This window comes from Xyrauchen texanus, chromosome 36 (assembly GCF_025860055.1).
Source record: "Xyrauchen texanus isolate HMW12.3.18 chromosome 36, RBS_HiC_50CHRs, whole genome shotgun sequence".
In the NCBI taxonomy this organism is placed as follows: Eukaryota; Metazoa; Chordata; class Actinopteri; order Cypriniformes; family Catostomidae; genus Xyrauchen; species Xyrauchen texanus.
Genome location: NC_068311.1, coordinates 18,506,439 through 18,522,948, shown reverse-complemented (window position 1 = coordinate 18,522,948; position 16,510 = coordinate 18,506,439). Strand labels below are relative to the sequence as shown.

The window sequence follows — 16,510 nt, the reverse complement described above, 5'->3', positions numbered from 1 at the left end:
TGGTGGCCATAAAGGGATGGACATGGTCAGAAACAATGATCAGGTAGGCCTTGGCATTTAAACGATGCCCAGTTGGCACTAAGGGGCCTAAAGTGTGCCAAGAAAACATCCCCCACACCATTACACCACCACCACCAGCCTGCACAGTGGTAACAAGGCATGATGGATCCATGTTCTCATTCTGTTTACGCCAAATTCTGACCATCTGAATGTCTCAACAGAAATCGAGACTCATCAGACCAGGCAACATTTTTCCAGTCTTCAACGGTCCAATTTTGGTGAGCTCTTGCAAATTGTAGCCTCTTTTTCCTATTTGTAGTGGAGATGAGTGGTACCGGTGGGGTCTTCTGCTGTTGTAGCCCATCCGCCTCAAGGTTGTGCGTGTTGTGGCTTCACAAATGCTTTGCTGCATACCTCGGTTGTAATGAGTGGTTATTTCAGGCAAAGTTGCTCTTCTATCAGCTTGAATCAGTCGGCCCATTCTCCTCTGACCTCTAGCATCAACAAGGCATTTTCACCCACAGGACTGCCGCATACTGGATGTTTTTCCCTTTTCACACCATTCTTTGTAAACCCTAGAAATGGTTGTGCGTGAAAATCCCAGTAACTGAGCAGATTGTGAAATACTCAGACCGCCCGTCTGGCACCAACAACCATGCCACGCTCAAAATTGCTTAAATCACCTTTCTTTCCCATTCTGACATTCAGTTTGGAGTTCAGGAGATTGTCTTGACCAGGACCACACCCCTAAATGCATTGAAGCAACTGCCATGTGATTGGTTGATTAGATAATTGCATTAATGAGAAATTGAACAGGTGTTCCTAATAATCCTTTAGGTGAGTGTGTGTATATATATATATATATATATATATATATATATATATATATATATATATATATATATATATATTATACTGTATATAAATATAGTTAACATATTTGGGCATACAATATAGCCTATTCAAATTCCACTATGATAGAAAAATATATTACAAATATTAAACCGCTATCTTTAAAGTATTTTGAAATATTTGTTGTTGCATATATGTGCAAGAACAGTATGTGACTTTTATATTATATATATATATATATATATATATATATATATATATATATATATATATATATATATATATATATATATATATCTTTTCATATAGACATGTTTTTTTTCATGTAATATATTGTGATATATCAGATTTCTGTATGGGTTTGACCTGAAATCTATGTAAATGTCAAATGGAAGTGAAGTACAAATGAAAAAAAAAAATGTAAATAAAAAAAACTGAACCCTGAGATGGCAATCTGCCTCCTCATTTTAAAAGTCCACCACACGTCATTGGTGCGTGACTGTGCTCTCTCTCTCCATCTTCTCTTCTTTCCTGCACACACTTGAAAGCTCTAGATAAGCCTCACTGATGCTTGTCTACTCAGCAGCAGATTACTTTGTAAACTGCAGGCACAGTAGAGAGGAAACGGGCCGGAGGGAGGACCCAGCTGACCAGGGCAGGGTAAACGTCCACTGTGTTCTGGTAAAAGGTTGTGGAGTTTTTGAACACTGGCAATGTTTGAAGTACCTTATGCGGCCCGACAGTGACTGTGAGTTCATTTAATCTTCTTTAATGCTGTGAAATTAGCTCTTTTACTGCCGTCATCACACCTTTCCACATCTGTTGTCTCTTCATGCTGCCAAAAGTGCAAGTTTTATTGTTAGATCATTAACGGAGACAGAAAAAGATTAGCTCAGTTCCAAAAACTAGCGAGCTGCCTACTACAGTCTTGCGTAGCCAGACCTTTGACTAAACTGCATGAGGTCTGGGCAGCCTTTCCCAAAAGCATTGTAAGCCATTGTAGATTGTAGAAACCACTGGTGCCAATGGTCTCTCTGATCAACTTAAGCTTGTGATGCTTTTGGGAAATGCAGCCCTGTTTTGTAAAAGATATTTAGTTTACCTGCTACTAAGTGCCTCAAACAAAACTCTGGATGTCTTTCAAAGATGTGATATCACTAACTTGGCAAATCCAGTGATTAGTTTTTCCTCAGAATTGCTCATTGCATCAATCCAGTAGTCGAAGAGAACATTCCAAATTATATATCTGATATTATATATCAGCTGTGAGCTCGAGTGGACTTCAGCAAGGGTTATACAGGGAAACATTGTACCTTCAATGTGGTAGTCAGAAATTATTTAAATATGTAACAAACAAAATTCATGGGAAAACGATTAAAACTTATGATAATTGATAAGTAAAATAATTTTATTTCAGACGGGTGGGATGATAAAGTGGCTGGAGTAAATCTGCATTGTGAATGCCCAAGAGTCAACGAAGGTAGAAAGGAAGTCCTGCCTTACAGGTTAAAGAGCCAATCACCTTTTAGATACAGACATCACCTGTCAATAAACTTTAGAATGCGCATATGTATTAGTTATAGTATTTTTATTTTTTTGCGTTATCTGAGGTAAAGAAGCACAATTTATTATTCCAGTGTTGTCAGATTTTACTGCTGATATGAAATATGTTCTTTCTCTTGATTTCTGTAAAACTCCACATTTAAGTAGACATGAGCTGCTTTTGTATGCCGATTGTTTACATAGAAACTTTAGCTGGCCGAGAGCGTTCTAAAGATGGCTGCCATTGGACTGACTTGCTAGAAAGACTAGAAAGAATAGATATTTAACGACACTGAACTATTTTGTAATACTTTTCAGTATTGAATGAAATACTGGTTTATTTATAATTATCATTTCCCTCCCTCGTCTGCAATCTTGGATTTATTTTCTCCACAGAGCTGATTGTGGTGTATTCTGGTAGCTTAATTTAGCTTAACTTATCTGCCAGGGCCTGTATAGCTCAGCGTGTATTGACGCATACTACCACCCCTGGAGTCGCAAGTTGGAATCCAGGGTGTGCTGAGTGACTCCAGCCAGGTCTCCTAAGCAATATAATTGGCCCGGTTGCTAGGGAGGGTAGAGTCACATGGGGTAACCTCCTTGTGGTCGCGATTAGTGGTTCTCGCTCTCAATGGGGTGTATGGTAAGTTGTACGTGGATCTCTGTGAGTAGCATGAGTCTCCATATGCTATGAGTAAGTGTAAGAGTAAGCATCTTGATAAGATGCACTCGGATTGAGGTGAGTAACCGTGAAACCACAAGGACCTAGTAAGCAGTGGGAATTGGGCATGCCAAATTGGGGATAAAAGGGGTTAAAATGAACCCCTTAAAATTAAGGGGTTAATTTTTTTATTAACTTACTGTATCTGCCTTTTGAAATTGCATTCGTGTCAGGTGTGTGCCTATTGTCCCTTAAAATGTTCGCTTGATAATCAGGAGCTGAACCATTGTATTGGCGCTTTTCCATTACCAGTACCAGCTCGCCTCGGCTTGCCTCGCCTCGGCTTGCCTCGACTCGGCTCGCTTTTCGCTCCGTTTTCCATTGCAGACAGTACCGCCACAAATAATACCCGGTCGTCATAGCGACACCGCAGGAAACTGCCGTGACGTAATCTTATACGCGACACACATCCGCTACCCACACACACAGGACAATGGAGGAAATCGAGTGTATGCTGTTTTTGATCCTCGGGATGTGGCTGTTTCTCACAGCAAGAAGACAAACGTTGTTTCATGAGAGGCTGAGGGCAGCAAAACGAAACACTGCTGAAAAAAACAGGAGAGTTTGGGAATTACTACAGAGTTCAGACTACGAGACGAATCCGGTTGTTCAAAGCCGACGCAAGAGGTTAAGTTATGCTAACATAGCTAACGTTTGCATATGTGTAAATACTATACTATATAAAGTATTTAATCAACTTTGAATACTACACTGGACGGCTGACAGTAGAACAGCAGATCTACAACAAGAAAATATGTCGAGCACGGGTAGTGGTTGAAAACGCTTTTGGTAGACTGAAGGGAAGGTGGCGTTGCCTCATGAAAAGAAATGACTGTGATGTTACAATTGTGAAATCTATGATTCTTACTTGCTGTGCTTTGCATAACCTTTGTGAGAGTCACGGAGAGGACTATGACAATGACTGGGATGCACCTGCAGCAGCAGAGCCTGTGGTGGCAGTGGCACAGGGTGTTGAGGAGGAGGGCAGAGATGTACGAGAGGGTCTGATGCGTTATTTTAATTGCTAAATAAATACATTATCATTAAATATGTTGTCTCTGCTGTTTTTCATTAAAGGTTATCACAGTATACAATCTGAAAATACTTGTTCAAACCCTTGTAAAAAAGCAAACCATCAAAAAAAGACACTGTTTGTAATAAGTTTCAAAAAGGTTTTATTTAAACACGCATATAAATAGAAAAAAATATAATATTAATATAAATTCACACATCCAACTATATACATATGTTACATGTAGTGCAAACATTTAATTAAAATAAACAAAGGGGTTTCAGTCCAGGGGCGGTGGAACAGCATCCCGCCGGTTCAGTGCCTGGACAAGCTGGCTCAGGGTTCCCAGAAAGGCCTGGTTGAAGGACGACATTGCAGCAATCTCCTCTCCTTAAAGCCGCTTCGAGTTCTCGGGCATGTGCTGCATCATCGAAGTGCCATCTGTAAATGGCGCTCCCGCTGTACCATAATAATAGTTTTGTAGGCTATATCTGTGCAAACTATTTAAAAATGGCGGAGTTATTCTGGATACTCCGTCTGGCGCGCGCAATGATGACGCAGTGAATAGTGACGATTCTCTCTGACCAATCAGCAGTCGGCATTGTTTTTACGTCATATTTTAGTATCGCCTCAGCCTGCTCAGAACCTCGCCGGAGGTGGTACGAAAAAAAGTACCCGAAAGCAGGTACAGGTACAACTTTTACACAGTGGAAAACCAAACAAAGTTGAGTCGAGTTGAGCCGAGGCGAACTGGTACTGTGTAGTGGAAAAGCGCCATATGTGTGCACGTGACATACATTTTTCTTTTGAGGCTTGACTGAAGTTTTTATTTTGTCGGAACTGTGGCTTTTATCCTCATCAATTGGACTGTATTGGTATTCAGCATGATTCATGCTCATTTGATCAGTGCTTTGAACAAAGTTATTCCAATATTTGTTTTTTTCTGTTTTGAGAATGTCCAGCTATTTTTCAGTATCAGAGAAAAACAAAACCGTGCTCACTATCACGCCGCAGTGCTTTGAAGGCCAGCCCACACTCGTTTCCAACACTTCTGCGGTGGAAGAATTAAATTATTGGGTGTGTTGTTTGATGTGTCTTTTGCAGAGGAAGTGTAGGCTCAGCCAGCGGAGCGTGGCAGTGTGGTTATGTGAGGATAAGGCTTGAAATGGCAGATTCTTTTAAAGCTGTCCGGACAGACAGCAAACTCTAACACACCGTGCATTCATTTTGAATGAACACGAATGAATGAACACAATGCATTAAGCAGTGATCCCTCACCTGCAAACTAAACCTTTACCCCTAGCATTCAACTGACAAATGCATACATTATGTGTAGCACTTTTAAAATGTTCTGGTTTCTATTTGACTCCTCATTCTTCTTATTTTTAACCAGTGGTATTCTGGGGCTATCCTGGGTAATAGAAGATTAAAAAATATCTTTCAATATATGGCTTTCAGAGCTCTACATTTAAGTATTATTTAGGAAGCTTCACAATTTTTATGGATTATATTTAGCTAGACTTGCACTCTGATAATACAAAGGGAAATAACAGACCATAAAATTGCCAGAAAAGTATCCACAACATGAAATTCTATTTATGAGCGTGCCTAAAAATTCCATCACAACAAAATGGTGCATAAAATATTTGCACTGTAGTCCCTCTCTCCCTCTTCTCTCTGATCATTTTACAAATGGAGTAATTTTTTTTTTTTATGCAGTGGGGTCCAAAAGTCTGAGTCCACATTGGAAATCTGTGAATCACATTTACATGCTGGGAAAACATAGATCATCAGGATGGGAACAAACTTGTGAATTCTATACTAGTTGGGTGCCCAGAATAGGACATGCCACATTTGAAATTCTGAATACAGGTTCATCTTTTCCATTTAAATTAGTATGCTAATAACACAAATTGTGATAATAATACAAATAAAAATCAGAAAAAAAAGTATTTTCTCTAGTGGTCTCAGACCTTTGGACATCATTGCATTTGTTATCTTGCTGCTGAAGTGTATTTTTTGACTAAAAATATAAACAGAACTCTTCCTGTATGCATATTAACAATGGATTTGGAAAATAGGTTAGGGATGTGGCCAGCTGTGTTGTTATGACCAATGTAAGCATGGCAATCCTGAGGGTTTAGCTGGCACCAGCTGTGTGCCATAATGTTTGGCACTGGTGAACCTCCCACATCTTCTGTTTTGGGTTTTTTCTGTCATTTAGTTCCATTTGGTCTACGTTTAGCTCCAGATAAAAGTCACATAAATGATGCAGCATATGGGTGGTGAGAGGGAGCAGGTTGGATAAGAAGAGTTGTTACATCAATTGTGCATTTATGTTTTATGCAGGGAAACACATTAAGCCCGGAACTCATAATTGAATAATGAATGTTTCCACTTCTCCAGAGTGATTTGAACAGCAATAAGATGGCCTCTCAGATCAGCTACTTAAAAGGACAGTTCACCAATTTTTTTTATTCTGTCATCATTCACTCACCCTCATGATGTTCCAAAGAGTAACAGCCTTGGTCAAAATTAACTTTCATTGTTTGAATGCATAAAAAAGATTAAATTGAATGTGAATGGTGACTGAGGCTTTTCTCCTTTTGTGATCCATGAAAATAAAAAAAGAAGAATAAATTATGTGTATGGGATTGAAATGACTGAATTGAAAAGGTGAGTAAATTATGAAATAATTTTCCTTTTTCAATGAACTCCAAAACAGTATTTATCCACTTCATACTCAATAGTGCCTTGGAACTAACTGAAGAATATTCGCGCTGCTCTCTTTCATACAATGAAAGTGGATAGTGACCATGGGCTTTCAAGCTACAAAAAGTATAATAAAAACATCATAAAAGTATTTAAAATGTCTCATGCACAATATTTAAAGTCTTCTGAAGCCATATGATAGCTTGTGTATGGAACACACTGAAATAAGTTGTTATTCCCTGAAAATCTAGCTTGACAGCCATAGTCAGCATTCAATTTCATTGTATGAAAAAGAGCAGATTGCACAGCATGTTCTGCTATAAATCAGCCCTTTTGTGTTCACGGAAGAAAGAAAGTCATACAGGTTTTAGAAGACATGAGGGTAAGTAAATGATGGAATTTAAACTGTTAGCAAGGCAACGGAATCTGAACCGGTGTTTCGCCTTTGTGTAGTACCTGCTATTTGCCATGAACCAAAGACGAACTATGTTAAGACAGCTGCCCAGCCGAGGCTACCTGACTGACAGACTATTATCAGCAGGCTAGCTGGCTGATGAGAGTTCAGAGAAGGTCAGCATGAATTAAAGAGCAGCTAATTAAAATGTCCCTTGTACAAGCAAGCTTCGCTAATGCATTCTCTATGTTTTTTGCCATTTAGGTGCCTCTGGCGGGGTCTTTGCTGTTAATAACACTGAAATCTCATTGTGCACTGTTATGACCTTTCCCCCTGACATACTATTCACAGGACGAGTGAGAGCTGTGTTTTCTTGTCATCTGAGAATGCTGTATGTGTCCCTGAAATTGATACAAGATGGCGCCAGGGATGGCAACCTTAGTGTGGAGCTCTCCAGTTCTTTTTTGTTTTTGTTTGTTTGACCTGTGTTTAGTTATTTTTTTCCAATCAGTTTTACAAGGGACGAACTGCGGAACATTTGGCAGCACATACTAGACAATCTTTTCCCGGTTTTGGACTACTCAGACATTTTGCTGGACATTTTAGTCGGAGGCGCAGCTGTGTTGTTACAGCTCACTATGAGACGCAGGCGAGATGGCGTGCTTGTCAAGCTCCGACAGCACGGATTTCGAACAGCGCTGCCGAGCATTCATCTAGTGACTCTCCGCTCTCTCCCTTAAAAAACAGAGGAACTACATTTCCTCACCTGTACGAACAAGGACTTTTCAAACTCTGCTGCCTTGTGCTTCACAGAAACCTGGCTGAGTGAAGCCATTCCAGACAATGTGTTTCATCTGCTAGGCTTTCAGCTGTTCAGAGCGTTTCGCATTGTGGAGTTAATGGGGAAATGCTTTCCACCGCGCTTTAACGTCAATGAAAGTTGGTGTACAGATGTAAAAATGTTAACAACATTAAACTCTCCTAATTTGGAAGCACTCTTTATCAACTGTAAGCCTTTCTAATCGCCACAGGTGTTTTCTGTGTGTTCTGCAGTTCACTCTTTGACTGTTTCCATTGATTTTGATCTTTGACCATGTCAAAGCGAGGCAATTGATGCCTCAAAAAACAACATTGGGTCTATCAGAATTCAGTGAGAATCGTACTTCTTCATGGCTTCAGGGGTCAACAGGTTCAAATGGGTTAAGAAATGCTGTGATATTCAACTTGTGCAGTGCACGTTTAGATTTTTTTATCTCTTCTTCCTAGAGGATATCATTATTACTCCCTAGGAGGCAAATCTTGAGAGTAGTGGGGTGGGAGGAGTTAGCAAGTGTGAAACGGATGGTATATTGTGATGTGAGGACAGTAAGAAAGAGTAATAAATTGCAGCCAACCAGAGCTACCGTAACATGAGGGATTTGATAGATTAAGTTAATGTTGGGGGCCAGTGGAGGCACCAGTGACCAGCCCATTAATTGCAAAAGATCTTTTAACAAGATTTTCCATGAGGTTTTGGTTTCTTGTTATTCTTCTATCCTTTATCTTTTCCTTGTTTATTACTTTCATGTTTTCTGAAATTTTATTTCAACATATTTTAATTAGACAAGCATCTAAGACAAGCAATACTATTATTAATCCTCATAATAAGGGTTAGAGTTTTGAACAAGTCCTTAACCCTAAGTTTGAAATTTTGATTTGTAACTCATTCCGCTTCATTTGTGCTACCATCATGAATTATACCTCAAATTATGCAGCTTGTTGAGGAGTGGCGGTCTATGGCTTCTTTCAGACTTACAGACAGATTTTCACCAAGCAGACAATAACACAGGCAAAAAAAACAAAACATACATTGACTTACTTTAAAGGATTGACCTGAGCCACATTATTAACTTTGGAGTAAACACTACCTAGCAACTACCCAGAACACCTTAGCAACCATATAGCAATGCACAAAAAGCATTCAGATCTCCTTAGAAACAGCATAGCAATACCCAGGTAATGACCTACAACACACTAACATTATGGCAGTGAGTTTTCCATGAGCAAGCACCATTCATATATTCTTCAAAAACATTAGAAAAAATCTAGTTTGGCTTTGTAACATGTGTACATGTGTAAACATAGCCAAGGGTTTGAAATAAGAAAGTACCATCTGCAAGGTCACAAAATACCTCTAATTTTACAGTGATTTCCTGTGTGAACAAACTAGCTTGGCTCTCAAATAGATCATTTTACACCCCCCTCTTAAAGTGTGATTACCTGCCACTTGCTCCAGTAATCCATAAATCTGGGTTTGTTCCATTGCATTATGACTTGGCCGATGTCCGAAGAGGGGTAGATCACAAAACCAGAGGTGACAGGTGCAATAGCTCACTGAAGACAGGCCATGAAGTGGAAAAATGAGAGAGTTGGATCCCACATCAGGTCCAGGTGAACACTCATCAATGACTTTAATCCATCCTGATTCTCCAGCCGTTTTGTCCACTTTGCATGCATCTCCACACTCCCATAACTTGCCTGGCAATTGAAATAGCAAAATTATGCTTGCAAGGACAAAAGCTGATCAGTGTTTGATGTTTTGCTACACTGTAAACTCTCCTAAAAATTATTTGCCAGAATGTTATTAAAGGTATAGTTCATTTTTTTGAATTATTGATATTTATTAATACATACATCCATCCATCCATCCATCTTCAACCGCTTATCCGAAGTCGGGTCGCGGGGGCAGCTGCTCCAGCAGGGGGCCCCAAACTTCCCTATCCCGAGCCACATTAACCAACTCTGACTGGGGGACCCCGAGGCGTTCCCAGGCCAGTGTGGAGATGTAATCTCTCCACCTAGTCCTTGGTCTTCCCCGAGGCCTCCTCCCAGCTGGACGTGCCTGAAACACCTCCCTAGGGAGGTGGCCAGGGGGCATCCTTACCAGATGCCCAAACCACCTCAACTGACTCCTTTCAACGCAAAGGAGCAGCGGCTCTACTCCGAGCTCCTCACGGATGACTGAGCTCCTCACCCTATCTCTAAGGGAGAAGCCTGCCACCCTTCTGAGGAAGCCCATTTCGGCCGCTTGTACTCGCTGACCTAGTTCTTTCGGTCATGACCCAACCTTCATGACCATAGGTGAGGGTAGGAACAAAAATTGACCGGTAGATCGAGAGCTTTGCCTTTCGGCTCAGCTCTCTTTTCGTGACAATGGTGCGATAGAGTGAGTGCAATACCGCCCCCGCTGCCCCGATTCTCCGGCCAACCTCCCGCTCCATTGTCCCCTCACTCGAGAACAAGACCCCGAGGTACTTGAACTCCTTCACTTGGGGCAAAACTTCATTTATTAATACAAAATTATGAATTTTTAAAAAAGAATAATCTGCTAGATCAAAATCAGTTGGTTTAACCAATTCTGTTGTCATGTGACAAAAAAGAAATATAAGACACAAAGGAGACTCCTTTAGACCTTCATGACTGGGTGAAGTTAAAACATAATTTTTTCTTGGTTGTTTGCAGATAGGATTTTTCTAATTTAGGATGAAGCTTCTTGGTGATTTTGCCACAGTTCTTCTATCTATCTATGCTATCTAAATTGCTTCTGTCTCTTTATGTAATCTCAGACTGACACGATGTTCAGTGGGGGACTTTGTGGGGGCGATGACATCAGTTGCAGGGCTCCCTGTTCTTCTATTCTAATCTTTTCTATTTGCAAATGTAATGTTTGGGAGTCTAACATTTATATTTTCTATTAGCACACTAAAGCTGAAGATATAAATAACCATCTTTAGACAAATGATTTTGTGAAACATCGTGAAGAATTTTGCACAGTATTATATATATATAAACATATATTGAAATTTTTATAAATAGGCACATTTTATTCAGGTCAAATGGAGTAACCCTAAGAAAACCTCTTGATATTCATGATTCAAAACTTCTTGGTATTTGTAAAATAAGTATATATTTTTTTTTACCTTGAAAGATGTTTGAAAACATTTTAATTAATAATTAAGTTGTGCATACTCCAATGTATTCAAGGTGCAAGACAATTATTTTAATACCTTTTACTTGATGGTTACATCACTTGACATTTTTAAAGTCATTTAATAATTTTTTTGTATAAAGTGTTATAAATGTTTTTCAAAACTTTCTGAAATTAGACAACTGTAACATTTCTTTGAACACTTTGACACATGTTTTAAACTAGGTTTTTAAAATTATTTCTAATTTGTGTCACCTCGGAAAACCTAATGAATGTCCCACCCTCATGAGGTTACATACATGTGAGTAAATGATGACAGAATTTAAATTTTTGTCTGAACTATCCCTCTACATTAAGTACATAGCTTATAAGGGATTACAGTGTTTCCCCCTCAGAATATCTCTCTTGTGTTTGCTTTTTGTCTAAACAAGTATTAGGTTCTCATATCTTAAGCCTCATCCACAACACCTTTCTTATCATTTGCTAATGACTTGCCCAAGAAGTCTTTAGGTGCAAAATAAAATCCCCATGCTTTTGCTCTTCACCCAACCTTCCACCCGACACTAGATGGAAGCTCATAACATTTTTTTCAGATTTAAAGCTGACATGTCCTTACCTAGCCCGGCTCACATACATTTATGTCTTTCATATTCTTTCTTTCACATTATGAAATTGAGTAAGTCAATCCAATAGCCACATTGGGCAGTGTGGTGACACTGCAATCAGATTAGAGCCACAGCAAGGAGTGAAACCGGGGAATCTAATTTTGCTCTGTGTGGAGCGTTTGAGGGCCCGGATAGTGCATCTCTCAAAGATCGGTGCCCCAGATGTGAGAAGTGCCAGAAATTCTCAGACTAACACAGAATGTAAGATGTTTTATCCTGCATATACAGGTTGTAAAGTCACTGTGTTTAAGTTATCGGTCCATTGGGAGAGACAGTTCATAACAAAAGATTAAGATTTATTATGTTATTAACATGTAACATGTCTTAGGTACATAACTTTCCCCTCAAGTATTGGAGGCATAAATCTAGACTTTCTCATAATACAGAAATGCCATTTTATGTTACAGTTTGAAGTGCTTCTGTAAATCTACATATATGTGGCTTTTTATTTAACCTCATGTGACCCTGGATATACATACGTGGCCATTATATTTTGGCTTTGCTATATGCAGTGCATAATTTAAATTCATTTAAACCAACCTGTGCTATCAGTAAAGGTTTAAACTTCCGACGTGTGGAGTCATGTGACAAAACAACATGGTGCAGAGTTTATCTTTGGCAGGAATGCCAACAAAACTGCATGTTAAGAAACCTAATTAAGTTTTTACATTGAGTTTGAGTCAAAAGATTAGAGTCTCTGATTTCATCAGATGTGCCATTTTTAAAATTTGAGTGATATATTGCAAACGACACGCTGTTAAACACAAAGTACACAAATGTGTACTTTAGTGATTTTTCCTTAGAAATCCTTTATTTACTGTGCATTATCACATTGAGAATCAATGGGTTCATCAAAAAGCTGAACAATTTTGCTTTCAGAGGCTTTATATGGAGTTAGGATTAAAATAAGGTGCATTTCGAACTGCTCTGAGACCAGTGCAGACAGGACAGCACACTGGATGTTAAGTAATTCTCTAAATAGGGAGCAAGGGAGCAAATTAGCATTTTATAGCTCTCTATGCAGCTGAGTGGATTTAATTCATTAAAAGTTCAGTTTTAGGTTGCAGATATTGTTTGTATCACTCAACTCGTTTAGCAGTCATGGGACAATGGTAATCCGTACATAGATGATGTTACTGTTCTCAAACAAATGCTCCACCCTGCCCCATCCAGGTTATTTTGATTGACCAGAAAATAACTGCTGTCAATGGGTGCTTTGCTCAAATTGCACTGAAACTGTCCAAAAAGTACTGTTTGTGGGGTTGAAACACCCCATTTCCAACAGATTATTAAATATTAGATTTGCAATAGTATTAAATATTGCTTGGATTTACAAGAATTTAATGTATAACGGGACAGTTTGATATTTAAATTCACCATAATCTTATGAATTTGTTTATAATTTACTTGCAAAGTTGTAAACTACTTGTAAATAATCTGCTATGTTCACATAGCATCAAAATACAGTTGTCAGTTTTAGAGTGATATATATATGGTTATATTCAATGTTGTTCTGGTAACTCACAGAGATGAAGATATAAGCTGTTTTTCATCTGGAGGCCTTTGTGCTGGTTTTAGCTGTTTTTTCCTCACCACGGTAAGTTTAAATAATTATCTGGATTAAAGTGCTTTTAAACTCTATAAAGCACCATCTCTCTTCAATGAATTGTGTGTGTGTGTGTGTGTGTGTGTGTGTGTGTGTGTGTGTGTGTTTGTGTGTGTGAGAGAGAAAGAGAATGAAATGTCAGGTTGAAATGATCTGTGGAAAATTTGGCTGAGGTTCCATTCTCTGAACCCTGCCATCATGTTTTGGCACAACTCATCTTTAGCCACACAGTGGCACCTGCATTAATCACACCAGGGGTCTGAGACTCAAGAGAGAAAGAGAGGGAGAGTGCTCGCCAGTTGGACAGCCAAATTGATTGACAAACCCACAGACTACAGCAAACAGGAGCTGAGCTGGAGCTCCAGTGGGAACATGGGATATTGAGGGGTGAGCTCAGACCTGCAGTGATCTGTTTACTCCACTGCGCTTGATAAGTTTGGCAGATCACTTGGACAGAGCTGAATCCTCAGGCTGTTTGTGTGCTTCAAAAAATGGGTGTCAGTATCTAGAGAGTGACAACACAATGTGCATCTCTAATACGGAGGATTACATCATATTTTGTACACTGAGATTTGTCTAATAAGCACCTAAAAGCATTGCCCCGCGGACGGCGGCCGTTCCCCGCATCCGGGCGGTCGGGCTACTCCGTCACCCGGCAGATGGCAGCGGCGCTCCCCAGGGTGGACGGCAGTGTCGAGGGCTCTGCGACGGGCATCCCTCCTCCTTCCCGGGCTTCAGCACCAATGTAACACAGTTAAAGGATGGGCAAGGAGGAGGCGAGAACCGGCTTGTCAACATAAATGATATTTTAATTAAACTTAAAGCAAAAGCATAATGGATGCATGGATTAGCATCCATGTTAATAATCATGTTTTATGGTGTATCAGGGTAATCTCTTTAGTATTAGTACATGTACACTGGTGGCCAAAGGTTTTGAATAATGTACAGATGTAGCTGTTGGTAGGAAATTGGTATTTTAATTCACCAAAGTGGCATTCAACTGATCACAAAATATAGGCAGGACATTACTGATTATTTGAAAAAGTAATTTTTTTATGAAATCTTGAAACAGGCCCCATTTCCAGCAGCCATCACTCCTACACTTTATCCTTGAGTAATCATGCTAAATTGCTAATTTGGTACTAGAAAATCACTTACTATTATATCAAACACCACTGAAAGCTATTTGGTTTGGTAAATTAATCTTAACATTGTCTTTGTGTTTGTTTTTGAGTTGCCACAGTATGCAATAGACTGGCATGTCTTAAGGTCAATATTAGGTAAAAAATGGCAAAAAAGAAACAGCTTTCTCTAGAAACTCATCAGTCAATCATTGTTTTTATGAATGAAGAACTAGACACCTCACTTGTCCTCAGACTACAGCTTCCTTGAATTCTTCCCACTCAACACCAGTTCCCCTTCTGTCACTCACTCAACTTTGTCTCGATGTAGTGACACTAGGAGTCGCCCTTGGGAGCCCCAAATTTCTTTGATAAAAGGTCAGTGGGAATTGGCAAGTGGAATTTTCATGCCACTCCCCCGCACATACTGGTATAAAAGGAGCTGGCTTGCAACCACTCATTCTGATTTTTTCTTCGGAGCCGAGTGGTTGTGTTCAGTGAGCTGAATTACTCTACTGGTCCATTCACCTCTGTATCCAGTGAAGCTATTGGATTTATGGCTCATTACAGCGGTTTCTCCCCCTCTTGCACTGGCGTTGTGCAGAGAACACCCCTGGGCACTTCAGCAGCTAATAGAGTATATTCTTTCCTCATAAAGAGTTGCACTTTAGAAAGCGTCTTTTTCAAGATGCCTTTTCTTTTGTGTATTATTCCTTGTTGCGGTCGCTCTTTCTCCACTTCTGACGGCCACGATCACTGTCTCACGTGTCAGGGTGTACCCACATGGAGACATCTTTTGTGGATGGTTCTTGTCCTCATTGCGAGAACATGTGTTCATGGGGGTGGTGTCCCCTGTAGCAACAGCCCACCCCAGCAGACCGGCCCCGGCGTGGAGCCACCCGCAGTAAGCAGACGCCACCCATCTCACGGCTGGCTGGCAAGAACCTGAGGAAGTTTTCGAAGCGCCCCTGAGATGGGCAGCCCAGGAAGTTGGAAACCTGCAACACAGGAGCTGGTTAGAGCACCACTCCTTCCCCCGGTGGAGGATCCTTGTTTTCTTTTTCTTATTATTTTGTCACATGCCCAAAGGGCTGCAGTACCCACCTTTTCAAGAAAAGTTTCCTCAATTCCTGGCCTCACTGTCAGTGTCCATGGAAGTCGTTATCATGACCACCAGGCACTGTTTCATTTTGGCAGGTACGCCGCCTCGGAGACGGGCCTCCCTCCCCCACACGCCCAGCTGTGGCACAATCCCACCCTCAACAACATGGTCACAACAGGTTGCGAGGATGATTCTGCTCCTCCACTCTCCCAGACCGCTCCTATGGTGGGTATAAGGAGCCAGGTAATTGCTTCGATTTCCCTGGACTCAGCATGGCCATGAGTGGAACCCCATTGCGAGGCCCCACCCGCCGGTACGTCCGACGCGATTGTAGCGCCTGTTCCTCCAGCCGAGAGTAAGAAGTGGTTTTACAGCCCTTACTTCATCATATCCAAAAAATGCAGTGGGTTGCAGCCAATCTTGGACCAGCGAATTCTGAACCGAATTCTGAGTCAAGGATTGCTTGCTTTGTGGAGGTTGATCCAGGACAAACACGTGTTGGTCCAGATAGACAACACAGCGACAGTAGCTTACATCAACCGCCAAGGCGGCATGCATTCTTGTCAAATGTCGCAATTAGCCTACCATTTCCTCCTCTGGAGTCAGCAGCAACTCAAGTCGTGGCGAGCCACTCACATTCCGGACAACCTCAACAGCACAGCAGACACGCTGTCATGGCAAGTCATGCTCAGGGGAAAGTGGAGACTCCACCCCCAGGTGGTCCAGCTGATTTGGAGTTGATTTGGTCAAGCACAGATGGACCTGTTCACTTTCCGGGAATGCCCGCTCTGGTATGCCCTGACCGAGGCTCCCCTC

The 16,510-nt window shown here is 40.6% G+C and overlaps 1 protein-coding gene across 1 annotated transcript in view; it reads left to right on the top strand.

Annotated features, from left to right (window-relative positions):
- Positions 1–1,483: 1,483 nt before the first annotated feature.
- Positions 1,484–16,510, top strand: part of LOC127629735 (glutamate receptor ionotropic, kainate 4-like) — a 385,054-nt gene continuing 370,027 nt past the window's right edge. Inside the window, exon 1 of the mRNA XM_052106949.1 lies at positions 1,484–1,600. Within this exon, the coding sequence (XP_051962909.1) occupies positions 1,582–1,600 (19 nt within the window). The 5' untranslated portion in view covers positions 1,484–1,581. The remainder of the gene's footprint in view (positions 1,601–16,510) is intronic.